Source organism: Natator depressus, chromosome 15 (genome assembly GCF_965152275.1).
Source record: "Natator depressus isolate rNatDep1 chromosome 15, rNatDep2.hap1, whole genome shotgun sequence".
Taxonomy (NCBI): domain Eukaryota; kingdom Metazoa; phylum Chordata; order Testudines; family Cheloniidae; genus Natator; species Natator depressus.
Genome location: NC_134248.1, coordinates 22,015,685 through 22,034,023, shown reverse-complemented (window position 1 = coordinate 22,034,023; position 18,339 = coordinate 22,015,685). Strand labels below are relative to the sequence as shown.

General features: G+C 40.5%; 1 protein-coding gene across 3 annotated transcripts in view; it reads left to right on the top strand.

Annotated features, from left to right (window-relative positions):
* Positions 1–18,339, top strand: part of GLT1D1 (glycosyltransferase 1 domain containing 1) — an 87,839-nt gene that overhangs the window by 21,892 nt on the left and 47,608 nt on the right. For all 3 annotated transcript variants that reach the window (XM_074972696.1, XM_074972694.1, XM_074972695.1), the window contains exons 5-6: positions 2,548–2,584; positions 3,750–3,806. In XM_074972696.1, the coding sequence (XP_074828797.1) occupies positions 2,548–2,584; positions 3,750–3,806 (94 nt within the window). The remainder of the gene's footprint in view (positions 1–2,547; positions 2,585–3,749; positions 3,807–18,339) is intronic.

Genomic DNA, 18,339 nt, shown 5'->3' with positions numbered 1-18,339 from the left:
TAGTAAGAACAGTTAGCCCCGATTTTGAACTTGGAATTGCTTTGCTTTTTCATAGTTTCAATGAGGTCCTTGAAGTATTTAGATTAGATCATCACTTAGTGTAAATCAGATTCAATACAGCTACTCCAGTTTATGCCAGCTGAGGGTCTGACCCTTTGCATGTATGTGTAATGAAGTTATTTGCTCTGTGCGGACACTAAGGGTGATATTTTCAGAAGCTCTCAGTATTGGCCTCACTGCTTCCATTGCAGTTATAGTGAGTTTTGCCATTGATTTCAAGGGGAGCAGAGTTAGATGCTGCTGAACACTTCTAAAAATCCTAGCCTAACGATCTCCTGGCCATTTTTGTAGGGGTTTGCTTCAGTCTCCTAGCCCAGATTTCTAACTTCCCTAGTTTGTCCACACATCAAATTGCAGAACAATTGGTTGCCATCCTCCTCCCCACCACTGCTCTCCGTCTATAGCTTATGACATGTTTGAGCTCTTTTGGACTGACAGGTGCTATATAAATACGAGAGGTTATTTGTTACAGTATATCTGAGACTGTTTATGTTGTTGCATACCTCTTAAAGCTGTTTTGGTTGGGTTTTTTTAGAGCCCATGAAATAAGAGTATTCATACAGGATCTGTAGGGCAGCCCATGACTATGGAAAGCCCTAATCTAAACAGCATAATTCTTGTCAGCCCTGGTCCCCCTTTAATTACAGCACTAGTGTTTGTCTGAGGAGTGTTTGTGAAGCAGCCAGTTCAGTACCGTCCAGTGAACTTCCTATCCTCTTGACTGGATTATTTCAGGCTGATGACATACCACTTCCTCTTGAATTACTTTCTCTCTTGGTTCTGTTGCTGTTAATTTTCAGTAATTGAAACTGGTGACTGAGCTGTAGAGAGGGCCAGTCACACAGGACAAAGCTGAAAAATAATATGTACAGTTGGTTCACATTTGTTTTTGAATTGGGGCTTTCTTCTAAAAACCGTGCGTCTCTTCCTGCCATAAAGTCACTATCTGGCACTTGTGATTTCACAGGCTGCGGCCCAAGGACAGCCTTAAGGGTGGGTGATGTGCAGGTTTACAATCTGCTGAGACAGGTGAATATCCTAAATTGCTTATACTGTATCTGTGGATGCCAAACTCTGGATAATATAGGGACTCTCTGCCCCAGTGGGCAACTGCTCACCACAATACTCAGTCTGAGCTATTTAGGCAAGCACTAGCCAGTACTACAGCCCAACAGTACTACAGCTCTGGGGCATGTATCCTCCAAAAGATAGAGGATAGGATTGCCTGCATGGCAGCTGATCCTCAGGCCCCATGCTGTAGAGGGAGACACCACAGACCAGTGATCTGTACTTCACAGGAATGCACCCTCCCCTCCAAATCCAGGCCAGTGCCTCCCCCTCTGTGGGTAGCAGAACCTGCAGCAAAGGAGGGGGTATATTTGCCCTTATGATAGAAAACATCATTGTTGTGCAGTTTCAAACCCTGAAGCTTCCAGGGATACGTTGGGAGAATTCATAGACTGACTACACCAGTTCAGCCAGACGGGAACTTAATGTCTCTTCACAGATGTTATAGTGAGTGCTTGTAAGACTTGTAAGTAAGGTGGTTTTGTATGAATACAAAGCTTTGCACAGATGTTGCTTCTTTGGTTGTGTGCAATGCCTTTTTGTTGTAGAGAGGACCTGAGGGAACTTCTTGACTAAAGGCCTACTTGGCTGGTTTCATGGCAAAATGCATATTATACAGCCTGATTTGCTATAGAATCAATTATGGAGAGAAGGTAGGCTGTGAAGGAGCAAGCCTTTGTTTAAACACATAAGCTTTGTCTACATGGTGAAAACAGCTATATCTGCATTGCATAGCTATTCCAGAATACCTTTGGAAGCAGAGTAGTGTCCACAGAGGAGAGTTATTCCAGAAGCTATAGCAGAATAGTTATTCCAGAATAGCTATGCTGGTCAATTTCCACATGTAGATAAGGCCATATATATTCGGCAGCAGTCTTTGACAAAGGATGCTGTGAGAGATAAGTGGAGTTTTGTTTCTTGCCTGGTATGTTTGAAAGGCCCTTTTTAGATAAATGCACTTTGATTAAACTGATTCTGTGGCTTTTAAACCAATTATGGTTTTTTTGCTAGTCCCAGTGTTTTTTGAAACGACAGCCTTCCTTCTGCAGAGAAATAGTTCTCTCTCTCTCTCTCTCCATGCAATGAGCAGACTAATGGATGCTAGAAGTGTCATTGTGAAAAAGTAGGTTTTATATTAATCTGGTAATTGTATCAAACTGCAAAATTGGTTGGTTGATACAAAGATTGATTAAACCTAATTTTAATCCCTGATCTTCTTGTGCATTTGACCTTGCAAAAGTATTCCTTTCTAAAGTTCAAAACCCATTAGAAGTACAGCTAGTCTGTTTTGCTTCTCAATACTCAAAGGGCAACTATGTAGTGGAGCATATTACTGCACTAGATTATTTTGAGTCTGAACAGTTTTTGGGGTGGGGAGCGTGCAATGAAATTTACGCTTTTGCTCTCCTCTCTTTAAAGCCAGATGCTAGAAGCAAAATATATATCCAAACTCAAGGTAAGTTTTGAAATATTCAAGGTACGTGCTTGTTTTAAAGCTTGCTACCCTTGTGATGTTTACTTATGTGCATTTTTCAAGTGATACAGAAGTCTTGCTGAAATAGACATAGGATGACAGCCTGGCTCCACTGGAGTCAAAGTTTTGCTGTTGACTTCAGTGGGCCAAGATTTCACCTAGATTTTCAAGTGAACTCTTGACTTTGGGTGAGTCAACTTTCAGCAGCCCAACATGACACATTTATGGGCCTGACCCAGAGCATGATGAAGTCAGGGAGAGTCTTCCTAGACTTCAATAAGCTTTGCATCAACTCTTCACGCCTAATTTTCAGAAAGTGCTGAGCACCCATTCTCTAAAAATCAGGCCCCTTTAACATGCCTCAAGTTGGAGTCCCAAAACCAGAGGCACCCAAAATCAGTATTTGCTTTTGAAAATCTTGGTTGGACAGTTAGTCCAGAGAATGTGATGTATTCTGTTTGTAAAGCGCTATATACATCTATGGTGCCATCTAGGTAATATTTAATAAAAATTAAGACCTAGCTTTGCGTTTTAAATGTGGGTGCTTCAGCTGCAGCTGATGTTCCTAAACTAACCAATTGTAGAATGTGAAAATAAAATTTTACATGTTTAACTTTGGCCTTCTAAAGAGAGATTTTTTTTTAACTGTGTAGTGTGGGGTTAGGGTTTAAGATTTATGAAGAGATTAAATATTCATATAATTTGGTAGTGACATCCAAGTATTTGGGCATGATGTTTTATTCCATGATACTTTGGTACATGTTTCAGAACAAATCCAGATGATTTTCCTGTCAAGTAAAATCTACCTATGAGATATCCAGACAACAACATAGTATTAAGAGGCCAAACCAACATTGATGCAAGTAGGCATGACTCTGTGGACTTCCATGGAGTTGCACCCTGTGAGTGCATTTGGCCCAAGGTATAAATATTGGAACCTAAATTGGAAAACTCAGACTGAATGCTACAGAAATTCTAGGCAAGGAAATGTAGGCGGGAAAGGAAAAGCCTGAAATGGGAGCAATTTCAAGTGGGATTTAGAGTATTTGACAAAGACATGATTCACTCAATACAAGACTTTAAGAGCTATTGTTCTGCCACCGCAGGTCTAGTAAAACATGTTGTTCTTTTCTTCCCTTGAATCTAGGAATTATGACCACACCCAGTGCAACTTTTAACTGGAAGAGATTTCTACAAAATGCAGGTAAAATGTAAAACTGCTTTATGCTTCTGAACAAAGTGCATGAAGATCATAGCTCACACATGCTGCCTGTTCCTCTAATTAAGTTTTCAGTATATATTCCTGATATGTTTGAATGATTTTCTGTTTTTGTCTCCATGCTGGAAGGGATCTTAAAATATGTAAGTTGATCTGTTGTATGGTTATGTTTTTTAGTACTCTTGAAAATGAGGGATTAACAGTGCTAGCTAGAATCATGCAGTCAGAATTCTGCCCTTGCTTGTTAATCACAGCAGCAAACTCCCCCTGCTATTCCTACTCCCAACCTTTTGCCGTGCTTAAACTGACAAACATGAAATTGTACCAAACAATAAAGTGGCTATGAGATATGGACAGATGTCCCTTGGAAAAGTAGTTGGCAGTAACACTCATTTCACTCATGACCAAAGCACAGATATCTGAGCATGCTTGTGATACACAGGAGTGTGATGGAGGTCAGTATGACTTTCACAGAAGAGATGGGTAGGGAATCTGTAACAGCAGTTCAAACTTTCACAATCTTACCCCCACAGTGAGCCTAATTCTTGACCTGGAGAGCTCAGATATCATTCAGTATTTGTGCCTATAGGCTATATGGCCTCACTATGAAGACTCAACAAGAATGGTAAGCATGCTTGGACTTCTGGACAGGCAGGTTGCCACTAAACTATCTGGGAACCTCTTTATGGTGCCAATTGTATATTTCAGTCTGGGCTGAAACTTGGTTTCAAAGCAGGAGACAATTTAGGAAAAGAAAAGATTGTTTTATTAATAAATTAATAAATCTTTTAAATAGGCAGTTAGGGTATGAACCAGCTTCTACTGAAAGCAATGGGAGTTTTGTCATTTATTTCAATGAGACCCCCTAGCACCTGACCTAGAGTTCATAGAAATCAAGAATATTCTCTGCATGTTGTTAGAGTTGGTTGAAAAAATTCAGACAACTTTTTTTTTGTTGGAATTAACTGAGTTGTCAAAATCTTTTCTGGGATTGATTCGTTTTCTATGAACTTTACATGGATCCCAGGCTGACAGCAAGAGTCTGGTCAGTTTCACAGCTGCTATTGAGTGATCTGCAGCTCTGAAACTGACATTTATGTTAATTTCAGTCAGCATCTACAGCTGGATGAGTATATTTCCAGAGGAACATATTTGTTTCTAAAACAAAATATTGCAGGATTTCAACTCTGCAAAATTTTGAGAGTTATCAGCTTTTGTCCTGATTTGGGATGGAAAGTTTTCCAGACTCTCAAAAATTTTCCTGGGATGGGAAAACTGACTTCCTGCCCATCTCTAATTATTGTTATTAAATATTTAATCAGGTCCCCATTGTGCTGGGCACCACACAAACATAGAAACATAGTTCCTGGCCTGAAGGACTTAGAGTCCAACAGAGAAATGCCAGGGGACGGGAAAACAACATACAAGCAGATGTGTGCCAGACACAGCATAATAAATTTTAAAAGGATTTTTGAATTGCCTATTGGTTAAAATGCCCATTTAATTAATTTAGAATTAATATGCCTATTGTGCATTTAACCCCTGGAGCACAACTCCTTTGAGTACATCATTTGAATAGTAAGTATAAATACTTTAAAAGTTATAGTTTATGTAGCTTGAATATTGGAAAGTTGATTTTTTTTTCCCCCTCTCAAATTGAAACACAAATTGTTTTCTGGGCTGGGAGCACCTTTGCCATTTGTCAGCCAAGAACAACAACAACAACAAAATCTCACCGACTTACTTATCTGAATACAAATAAATATATACATAGAAGCAGACTAGACTCAGCAAAGGGTTTGCCTAATTTTTGTGGCATGGGGGAATCAGGAATGCAGAGTCAGTTGTGGCAACTGAGGGTTTATAGCTTTGTTATTTCCCCCCCAATAACCTGGCAGTCAACAGCCGTCCCATGTTCGGGGGACCCTTCTAAATTTTTTAAGCTCAGATCAAATACATACACTAGCATTATATGAAAATTGAGAAGGTGTTTCTACCTTATAGCTATAAGAAAAGGAGTACTTGCGGTACCTTAGAGACACGGCTGCTACTCTGAAACTTATAGCTATAGTTGGTCATAATCCACTACCAAATGAGTAGTGATAAATAAAGCTCTCTGCCTTTTTACCCCAGTCTTCCTAAAAGCCGGCAGAAAGAGTATGTCCAAAAGACAAGTTAGGGCCAGATCCTCTGCTGATGTAAACTAGAGTAGCTCCATTGACTTCAATGGCTCTGTGCCACTTTAAATTGAAAGTTGAAGGGGCCAGAACTAATCTGCTATAAAGGGTCGCTATTTCTGAACTGCCATAGGTGAGAGGAGCTAAATCTATGGTGCTTGACCGGAAGAGACACAAAAGAAGCAGGCACTGAGGTATCCAGTGGACAGGAAAACTCAAGAGTTACAATAGCCTGACTGGTTACACTGAGATTCATAGATTTCAGTGATCACTGTAATCATCTGGTCTGACATCCTGCATAACACATGCCATACAATCTTGCATTTTGAGCCCAATAACTTCTGAAACATATACGCAGCACCTGCTACTTCATGTAATGACCGTGGGGGAAGTGCAGGTGTCTGGATCATTCCTTGCTATGCGCAATATGTCTGCCATGTGAACTAGTGAATTGTACCTGCGGAGCAAGCTGATGAGCCCCAGCACTGTTACACTGAGTTCCTACCTCAACCTGTAAGTAAAAGCGAGCTCTTCGAAACTTCCCCCTGTAATGGCACATCTGGGGGAAGGGCTAATTTCAAAAAACCATCTAACCTTAACACGTTGATTGTTAAGGCTCCTTTTCCCAACAAGAAAAATTTTCAGGCATTTTACCCTGGAAATTTTTTTTGTTGCATTGTATTCATCAATCTGATCTTCAACAGTACAGCTGTTTCTTCCTTTGTTACAAATGAATCCACGCTATTCAATTGCTTTATCATGTCAGTAAGTGTGTCATTATTCAGAACCCATGTCCAATTTTAAATTGAGCATTGTGAGGTTATTTTGTTCTCAGTAAATCATAGCACACCAGCACAGCGCCACTAAGATTAATAATTTTCAGAAGTATAACGATTTGTCACTTGCCTAGGATAACCCCAGCATTGATTGGATCCTGTATCTCACTATTCTGTGATTAAAGGAACAGCTGGGTCGGAGGGTGCGAGGGAGGAGAAGGTTCCCCATAAATGCATTTTGTCTGATATATTAAAGGCAGTTTTATCCTAATGTATTCTAATGCAAACGTGCAAAATAATTCATAATTCACAGACAAAAGCAAACAGTGACTGTGACTTCCATGCCTGCTAAGTAATAACTTGAAAACTGACAAAATTATTCAGTGTGTATTGGTTTTATGACCAAGTTTCTCATCTCGTTTGTCTTATCATCAGTCCTGCTCCTATTTCGGTCTCCTGAGATGGGCTGTAGTTCTCATCAACACTTTCCCCCATACCCCAGCAACACTGTAGCATTTAGAACATCTTCCATTGTAGCAGATCAGGTCTGGTTGTTTATCCCTAATTCCATGCTTGCTGGAGAACAACAAACAAAGGGAACAGAAGGGGTGCTTCTCATGGAGTTTGCAATTTCTAGATCCAGTCTCATACATTCAGATTTATGTAAACTAGTAGCAGTTAGTGGCAAGTCTTAGAATATATAGCAGTGATTATATTTTCCTGGAAAGTAGTGCCATTTTGATTCAGTTAAAGCATATAGTTGCTCAATGCAGTGCACTTTAACCAGATCATCTACTATTCATGTGATTCTGTGACTGCCCAATCTCATTCATCTTATGAAATGTACTCTCTTTTGACTTCTGTCATGTATTCACTGTTACTTCTATCCCGTCTCTAAAGGGGATTAATAGTTTTTTCTCCAAAACCCGCTCCAAATATTTTTAGAAGTGTTCTCTATCTTATGTGCCCAACTCAAGTCAGCCAGTACCTAGCCCTACAATTCCAACTGAAGTCACTGGGAGCCATAAATGCTAAGCAGCCATGAAAATTAGGCCATATAGTGCCAAGTAAGTGTCATAAAATCAGTGGACCCTTTTGAAAACTTGGGTTTTTTCCTAATTGTATACGCCCCACTTACATAGTCCAACTTGGTTTTGAGTTCCACAACCATAGTGATGCCTGATACTCATGCTGTATAGAACCTTATCCCACAAATAGTCTGATTGAAAACAGCGGGACTGTAGATGGAGTGAGGTACAAGTAGACACAGTGTGAGTAAGGGTGGCAGAATATGGCCTGGATCAATTACAGTGGGTGCTAAAACCAGCCTTCCCTCACCTCTCAAAATGTGGGAGGCACGCAGGCAAAATCCAAGGAAAGCAGGCTGCCTAGCAGATTTCAATGAATGGTGGATATAAATGACAGTGGCCTAATATAAGGAAGGGATTTTTAATTTTTGTAATAATTTTTGTGGGTACAATGCAAGAATGGTATAAAATCATGGAATCTGTATTTTAACTCATTAGGCTTCCATGCAATGATCAAGGGACTGACGGTAATGCTTGGTTAGAGATAGTGTACCTAAGCTCCCAGCAGCAATAGTTTCACCAACTGGAGACTTTGAAGCATTTTATTGGATAAATCTGCAAAGAGGGAACTTTTGGAATTAATTAGGGTTTTATTTGTCGTCAACTTTGCAGTCTTTTCCGCATAATGAAAAGACAGACTGCAGACATCAAAAGACAAACCAAAAATCATGGCCACCCCCAGATTTAAACTTAGACTCCAACAAGACAGTTATCCTGGAAGCAAATTTCTAAGAGAGAAACTTTTCCTGTTGATTCTTAGTAACTATCCGAATCACATCAGTCATGTCACCAGTTTGAGATGTCCATCTGTGGACCTAAAACAATTTAGATAGTGTAGACTCCACTGAAAATTTGTCAGTAGAAAACAACAACACAGCCTACGTCAATGTGAAAACCCAGATTTGTGTCCTCTGCTCAAGGATGGCATATAGCTGCTTTAGGTAGGGACTGGTCCAATGCCCATTTAAGTTGATGGAAAGACTTCCATTGATTTCAGTGAGCATTCGATTAGGTTCCTAAGATCCAAATAAGGGCACTGTGATTCAGAAGGGTAGATTACTGTACTGCACTTTGTTAGTTATGAGTTGAGAAAGATTGATTAGATTTCAACCCTATTCTGGCAGGAAAGTGAACCAATATTAGACACTCCAGGAAGGTCCCATGATCTCTTAGGATCAGGTGTCACTGTAGAATCAAACAACCAACGTCAGACATAGTCTTGGTATTTAATTTCCCTCTGCTAGGGCAATTTCTGAAGATGCTTTGCTATGGAGCAAGATTGAAAATGTTACGTGACCTATTGTGGCATAGATGGGATTGCACAGATGCATTGTGTTTTCCTAAAACTATGGAGAAAGAGACAAGGTTAGTGCAATGTTAAGGAAGACCAGATGGTGAAAGTCTCTGTAGAAATCCAAGGGACTTCAGCAAGCAATGGTCATAACACAAGCCAGTCAGGTATTTTCCTCTCAGTCACTATCTAACCAATGATCAAAACACAGTTCTTAGGTATGTTCCTAGTAACTGGACATTTTGAGGGCTATTATGAACTCTTGAATTACACCAGTGAGCAGTTACTCACCATAGTGTTCCCATTTGAGTGAATAGGATTATTGGAGTGAGTTACTACTCAGTGTGAGATGCTTTTAAACTGGCTTAAAATTTGCTAGTAGGGTAGGAAGCCAGGCCTATGCTAAAAGAAATTCAGTCCTATTCACACTAATGTTGTGAAGTCTGATTATTGAATCTTTGGGGGAAAATATCTCAGACTGTTTTTTTGTTCACGTGCAATGAAAACCATACTGCCATATCTATTACTGATAACATCTAGAAATTATAGAAGCCATATGATGCTACATTTCCTGCAATCTAATTTTTCCAGATAAGGTCCTTATCCTGTGAGGTGTTGAGTACTTCAGTGGAATCAATGGAAGTTGAGAGTGTGCAGCACCTAGGAAGATTAGGGCTCTGAGAGTGCAAATGCCCTCTAGTCATAAATTTATGATAAACTACATTTAGTTTCTTCAGTTACAATGGAGTCTGTCCCCTATATCCTCCCCCTTATTTCATTTCAAGGGAAAGGATTACTTTGTAGATTAAGGTCCAAATTATGACAAGCATTTAATCATTTTTTAAAGTTATTCATACACTTGTTCTTAAGTGTGTTGCTGAATGGGGACCTAATTGTACTTATGATGGACCTAATTCTGTTCTCAATGAAGTCAATGGCTTCCAGATCAGCAAACAATAAGGTAGAATTGAAAAACTGGATTGGATTATGGGAACTGCCATGTAATACTACTGTAGTTAACAAAATGGGGAATTTGGAGGGGCTGAGCAACTAAAGATATTTAAAATCATGAATGGTTGAATTTTGAGAGTCAGAGACAAGATTTAAAAAAAAACTGTGTTGAGGACCTAATGCTGCAAAACTCTTAGTTATGAGAACACAAAAGAAATTAGATGATTTATTGTGATACTTCCAACATGTGGATGAAGAGATGAATGTAAAGGACAAAGCAGAGTTAGAAGACTTACTGAGCATATCAAAGATATATTCCAGTGGTGGACAAAGTCATCCAAGATTCAAACTCTGGAAGATAAAATAACCTTCTAAGACAGTCTGAAATCTCAGCAAGAAACCTATAGATTTTCTTTTGTAGGAGATTAGTTAATACTTTGAAATGTGTAGAAGACCGTCGTGGGGTGACGACACACCGCTGCAGCAGCGCCTCCTGCTGGTTGTCCAGGGAATTAGCTCTTTTCAGCCAGGAGCGCCCTCTGCCGGTCAGTGTCTTGCCTGCTGCTCGCCCCGGACCCTGGTGCCCTTCTAGATTAGGGTTCTGCCCCCTGGCAGTACCCCCTCAGTCTGGGTCTCCCCTCTCAGGGGAACCCTCAACCCCCTATCCCTCCCTTGCCTCAGTGGCTACGGTCAGTCATCGTCTAGCCCCCGCTCCCTGGGGCAGACTGCAGTCTGTACCACTCATCGTCGGCAAGGGGGGTCGGACCAGCTGCCTCTGTCTAGGTCTGGGCTGCTCCTCTGCAGCCTTAGTACCCTTTTGTGGGCCTTTACCTCGGCCTGCAGCCTGGGGCTCTGCTTGGCTGGAGCTCCCCAGCTCCCTCTGCCCTTCCCCAGCACTGCTCTGCCTTAGGTACCCTCCTCAGCTTCCCAGACAGTCAGGTCCTTGTCTCTTCATGTAGCAAGACAGAGCGTCTCTCCTTCTGGCCCACTGCCCTCTTATAAGGGCCAGCTGGGCCCTAATTACACAGGCTATAGCTGGGGCTGTTTTCCGCCCTCTCCCAGGGATGTTTTAAGCCCTTCAAGGCATGGCGGGGGGACCACCCCGCCACAAAGACAGAAAAATGAACAATTTTTCATGAGAGATAAAAGACTTGGTACGGTTCAAAGTGAACAGAAAGGAGGATTCGAGAGGGGATTTAACCTCACTCTCCAGTCACAACTTAGACATAGTTTCTGAACAAAAGAGGAGTCAGGTGGATAAGCCTAAATAATGTGGACTTGGTATGGTGATCTAAAGGTCTCTAGAATACATCTGAAAATCAGGTTCAAGTCAGGAATTTAAAAAAATTAACCCTGAAGACTTTGCCCTTGACCCAGCATTCATAAGGGCAATCTTGTTTGTAGACAGGGTGTGCTTATGTGTAACCTCATGTTCTAAGTTATTTAAATGCACAAATAAAATCAATATACCTGATATTAAAAATAAATTTGACCTCTAATATGTATTATTTTCAAATCTTAAACTATAAAAGGCAAAACAAATGTTAAAGGTTTGGTTTTTTCTGGATTTAAAAAAAAAAAAATCCTGTCCAAAACAAGCACTTTGAATGAAAATCATCGAAAGTTTGGTTTTCCCCCTTTGGAAACTTGTGAATACATTTTATGAAAACAGACATTAAAACCTCAAATAAGAAAAATGTCTGTATTTGAACAAACAGTGAGAAACTAGGTCACTTGAGATAAGATATTCTCAAACTGCGTCCTTACCTCCAGCAAGTCAGAGTTTGATATCACACAGACGCCTGCGGCTCTTCAGTAAGATTTATAAGAATAATTTTTTACTATTTATCTGAGATTGCTCTATCAATTTTTTTTCTTGATTGTTCATATTGGGAGTGTGTTAAATAAATTTGCTATTTTAAAGTCCTGTTAAGTGATGGTGGCTGTATTTTACTCTTGCCTTTATCATAAAAATAATGTATTCTGGAATACTTCAGAAATTATTCCTGAGATGCTACTTAGTTTGTTTCTCTGTTATACTCTTGACACCCAAGACATGGATATTCTCAAGGCCCCATATATATAGTGCCATGCTATATCTCAATTCTGAAGTAGAGTCCCCTGCTTTTTGCGGTCTAATATATATTCTTTATTTAATCTTTTTATATATAAGCTTTGGCAACATCTTCCCCAGTTTCTATGACCCTCACATTCCTGCTGCAGGGAGGAAAGGACTGGAGGATTTATGTAGCAGTGGATTCTCCAGCACCTAGGATTTAGTGCCATTTGAACAGTTGGTACTAACCAAATGTCTCCCTCAAACAGAATATACATAGTCTTTCCCAATTAAGTATCAGTCATTGTCATTTACTACTATCAAGCTAAATATATTCCCTAGGAGATTGCTTTTATTAGGCTGTCATCCTGACAGAGGCCTTGGCTACATAAAATCTTCCACCAGTTTTATTAAACTAGTTTAAGTTAAACTGGTTCAAACACCTGTGTGGACACTTCGAGTGGTTTATTTCAGTTTAGCTTAACCCTGTTCCTAATCGACTTAAGCTAAACTGAAATAAGCATAATTGAAAGTGAAATAAAAGCATTCACATCCATTTAAATCAGTTTACAGTCACACCTTAAATTAATGACTCTATTAAAGCCTAGACTATAAGCACTCACACACGAGACTTTGCAAAGCAAAGAGAATAATATATTTTTTGTTAGCCCTCAGCACATAGCAAGAGTGAGAAGAGTCGTGGGGACAGATGATAATGGATAGTTCTGTCTTCAGGGCAGCAAAATGTAGTCTTTATAATTACCTTTAAAATAGTAAAATTTCATTAAAAACATGCTCACTAGCATTCAAAACTTGAAGTTTCTGGAAACTAACAGGATTTCATCCAAAATATTAATTTAAAACCTGTCCGTTTAATGGCCAAGAAAGGTTTGAAAGCCCTGGAGCTTGAAGTTATTTCCCCACTAGCATGTTTCAAACCTAGAGGCACTACCACCAAGTGTGAGAAGGTTATTCTGTCACCAAGTCCACTGCAGTTCTGCAAAACCTGTTAGTAATGGTGCCAGGTAAAGTGATGGTATTTGCAATGTTGACACCTGTCCACTAAGAACTGGAGTGAGAACACAATACTTACAGAGCACTGAACGGCCATCACATGGTAATACCATCTGAGCACTGTCTGCCTTGGCTGGATTTGAATAAGGCAGGGGTTCTCAAACTTCATTGCATCGCAACCCCCTTCTGACAACAAAAATTACTTCATGACCTCAGGAGGGGGGACTGAAGCCTGAGCTTGCCCGAGCCCTAAATGGCGGGGAGGGGTGCAAAGCTGAAGCCCAAGCCCTGCCACCCCAGGCAGGGATGCCAAAGCTTAAGGCCAAGGGCTTTAGCCCCAGGGGTGGGGAGGGAGGCAGGGGCAAAGCCGAAGCCCAAGGGCTTTGGTGCTGGGCGGTGAGGCTCGGGCTTCGGCCCTGAGCCTCAGCAAGTCTATGCCAGCCGTGGTGATCCCATTAAAATGGAGTTGCGACCGACTTTGGGGTCCCAACCCACAGTTTGTGAACCACTGGAATAAGGGACTTAAAGGAAAATTCAGAATCCCAGGATTTAGGAAGCCATTTCTTCATAATTGGTTCTTAAAAGACCATCTATTATTTACTCGGTTTTAGTTTAAAAAGCTGCTCTGACCTTTTGGAAAACTTTGTAAAACATTTTATTTTAGGGACACAGGAACAAGTCTACTTGTGCAGCATAAATAAAGATCAAAGGAAGCAAAATATTAAGGACGTCTACACAAATACAGGGGCAGAGATTCTCAGAAAGAATTCACCTGTTTCTGCCTTCTTATTCCCCACCTAAAGTCATAATTCTTTGCTAGTGACATTCCAGTTGCTTGCTGTGAAAGTGACTGATGTGACAAAGATAGGATTATGATTTCAGATGAGGAACAAACTGTAGGAGCGGAACCAACAAAGATCTTGTTTTCATGCAGAAGTGCTATATAAGCAGGGCGATATCTAAGCAAAATGTTTTCCGCAAGCTGCACCTGATCTTGAGAAGCTTTTTGTACTTTCATTGTGCCTTTCAGCTGAGGGGTTCAAAGCACTTTACCAACATTATTTGGTGAAGCCTCATAGCATCCCTTGAAGTATTATATCCATTTTACAGATAGGTAAACACAGGCAGCTTGCAATTGAGTAACTTGCCCTAGATCAGGTGAGTCAAGAACACAGCCAGGCATAGAATACTGAAGTCCCAATTCCTAGTCCCCTGTTATAGCTACTAGACAACATTTCTTAGGCCAAATTCTGTGCTAATGTGACTCCAGTGAAGTCAGTGGAGTTGTACCGTACAAAATTTGGCCTCCTCTTTATAGTGCAATTATACTCTGAAATATCACTGTAAAAGTGACAGTATGGCAGTTTTGTAATAGCCTGCTAATGGCTATCAAGTTTCTTCGATTTACAAGTTTGCTTTGCAAAATCAAGCTGGTATGTGCAATACAGATTTTGCGGGTCAAATCTGTGCTCAGTTACATATCTGAAATGGAGAGTGGAATTTGGCCCAGCAATAGCTGGGACTTTGTTGTTTTTTTTCTATTTATGATGCATGAGCCAGAACACAATACAGCTCATTGTCCCAAAGCATTGACTCAGTAGCACGAGCAGAAGTAAAACATTAAAAAAGTAAAACATTATTTTTGTGACTAATGCAAGAAGAATACATCAAAGGGCCAGATCTGTTGAAAGTGTTGTTTTTGCAGATTCGCTTTTCAGAGTAGACTGTCACTTGGCATTAAAATTGTATTACAGATTAGGTAAAGCTTCTTGGAAGCACAATGCTACAGCAGAAAGTGAAGCTCCCACTTAAGCTAAAAACAAAAACCAGGTGCCTCCTTTCAGACATCAATTTCCACATAGCTGTTATGGCTGGAGCACCTAAAAAGCCAGCGTTGCACTTACTGTATTAATGTGCTCCCCATATTAGGGCTTTTGAGTATTTTGTGAGGTTAAATCAAGAGTGAGAATGTTGAAATGATTGCTTTCTTGTATAGATAGCTATAGTTTGCTTTTCACAGCAGGGGCTCCAAGAAGTCTTGAAAAAGCACCCAGGAGGTGAAAATCTGATGGTAGCATTATCTTGATGTGAAAATTTAATCATCTTCAATGAATAAATAGAAAGCCAACTAGACACACAGGTATTGCTTTAGTCTGACTGTAAGCAGACCAAGAGTGGAATAGACTACAGGTAGTGGGATTGGCAGTGATGCTCCTGTGAAGCAATCTTCTCAGGAATGTTTTTTGATGTGTCTCTAAGAGGATTAAGTTGGGGAAAGTCTGGTCATAAAAATGAATTGGGCAATGACGAAGATCTACTGCATATAATAAAATAAAATTGTACAACTGATTCTTGCCTCACGAAATTGAATTGTTGTGGCAGGTAATTCCTTCCCCAGATAGCTCCTTTCTGACATTTTTAGGAACATAGGAATTGCCATACGGGATCAAACCCGTGGTCCATTTAATTTAGTGTTATGTCTCTGAGAGTGGATATTAGGAGACATTTCAGAGGAAGGTGCAAGAAATCCCATAATGGACTATTAGGAAGGGATTTTCCTGTCTAAGGGAGTTAGGCACCCAGTTCCCATTAAAATCCTAATTCCGTTAAGCCCAACTGAAAAAAATCACAGCCTTATGAAATAACCTGCCCATAAGAAAAGCTGATTGTGAATGTTTGTCCAAATACAATCAGTAGAGATTATACAGGTTTTCAGTAATTTGTCCTACAGAACTCTAGTAGGACGTGTAGAAAGTGCACAGGTATATATGTGATACCATGGTATAGATGTGGCTCTTCGAAGGGCAGCTTTAAATACTGAAAGGATGAAGAACATCTGTTACAAAATAATGCTATTACCACTTAGCATTTACAGATGACCCAAGCCACAGAGCTGCAGAGTAGTGTGGCCTGGGGGCTAAAGCATTACGCTGGGGCTTAGGAGACCCAGGTTCTATTCCTGGCCCTGCCACTAGCCTGCTAGATGACCTCAGGCAAGTCACTTCATCTCTCTATGTCAGTGTTTCTTGCATGTGGCCCCAGGGGCTTTTCTTGTTGCCACAGCCTTCTGGGCTGGAGGCGGGGAGAATATAGCAGTCCCTGTTGCTCCTGGATGCAGTGCCTTGGTGTTGATTGCTGGGGATGCCAGCAGGAGTTGGACCCTGCCCCCCTCTGGAGACACCTGGGGTACAATGGTGGAGGAGAAGGCAGCCAGTGAATTCCTCACCTTCCCAGAGGCAGTGGGGCTCAGGCTTTGGGCTTCAGCAGTGGGGTGGCGGGGTGGGGTGGCAGACTCTGGCCTGGGGCTTCAGGCTCCAGCCCAGGCTCTGGCTGTGCAGCGGCAGGGCCCAGGCTCCAGCTGCGGGGCTTCCGGCTCCAGCCCCGTCAACTGCCTCCCCTGAACCCCCCATCCAGGGCTGAGTAAGTTTGCTGTGAAAAGTGATACTTGTATGTTTGTTAATATTGCTTTTCACAACAGACTTACTAACTAGCAACAAATAAATTACAATCATTTGGACATGTATATGGGCGTATTTATTTGTTTTTCCTAAAGCTATTTAAGTATTTTAGGAAAAAGGGTGAGAGCGGCTCTGAGGCTACCAAAAAATTTGTCCTAAGAACCCCTGCTCTGTGTTATTCCCATTTTACATGGATTTACATGGATCAAAGCGCTCTGAGATCTACTGATGAAAAGCACTCTAAGTATTATTATTTATCTTGTGAGTTGAGGTTGCCCAGAATCTACCACAAGGGTGCTCAGCACCTTCCAGGTTTGGATCCACAGTGCTTTTCATCTTCAAACTGCTTTACAAACATTACTTACACAAATAAATAAAAAAGGATAATGCAGAAAGAAAGATGCTAAGAGCTAGGAAGAAACAAGTACAAGGATATTAGATTTTATTAAGGCCACATTTTATGTTAAACCCAAGGATCGTCATAACTTTTATGATGGACTCTATACTCACAGTAACTGAGATCTGGATACTCATTGCAGTATGACTGAAGTTTTAGTGCCAACCTGATGTTCCAATCCACAGCAGCCAAAGAAGTTAAAAAAGTATCAGAAGGTGGAGAGAGCTTAATTTAAATCAAGTATCTGTGCCCTACATGTAATTAAAATTCAGGCAGAGTTTTGCTATGGTACTTACAGTCTGACCCGTTTTCTAGCAATTCGCTTTGTGGAAGTTTAGATGATGACTCAAAACGAGCCTTGGTTCTCCTAAAAGCATAATGCCCTAATGGGGTATCACAGCAGACCAAAGAACCCTTTTAGCCCAAACACAGTGTGAATTATTCTCGGTCCAATAAACAGCATCATTATCTACCTTGTCTGCTGCAGCCGCTCTGTGACAGCTAAAACGATTCAAATTAAATCAAAATGATTCAACAGCGAATGGTGTGAAAATGAGCATTTAAATCCCCAAGTTAGATTTTAATTTTAAATGCAATATCACTTGAATATGTCATGAACCACCGATCGTTTGACATTTTCAAAATGAAAGTTCAGTTCAGATCTTATGCTAGTTTTACACCAGCATAACTCCATTGACTGCAGGGGAGTTATTCATGATTTGCTCCTTTTTAAGTGAGATTAAAATAAACCACTACTTAAAGGTAGCATTCAGTGAAAATGGAAAAACATGAATATGGGATAAATCTAAATAAAGCGGCTTCATTCCATTTCCTGTCGCCTTCTAGAGTTACAGGTTTTTTGGGAAAGCAGAAAGTATTTCCCCATCTGTAAGATGGGATAATAATACTTCTCTGCCTCACAGGAATAGTGGGAGGATAAATTCCTTGATGTCTGTGTAGTGATGAGCCAAATCAATTGACAATCAGAAATAAGCAAATGTATACCAAGCCAATCTTGTTCGGTCTTTTAGGCTCAGTTTAGCAATTCAGTAAAATTAGCTGGACGTAAGGCTGAGGTTTTGTTTTACCGAGAAAGTTTTAGAGGCTTGTTTCCCTTCAATAAAGGTACATGATGCTTCATAGAAGAGGTTAGAAATGATTTAAACTCTTTTTGATTTATCATGTCTTGTCTCCGTTTTTGTTATTTTCTTCTTTCTACTCTTGAGATCACTTGACTTAAAACAGGATCCTTTTGTCTCTGACGAGTCTATTTGCTGCATCTGTTTATCTCCACCCCCTGAAGTGTGTGT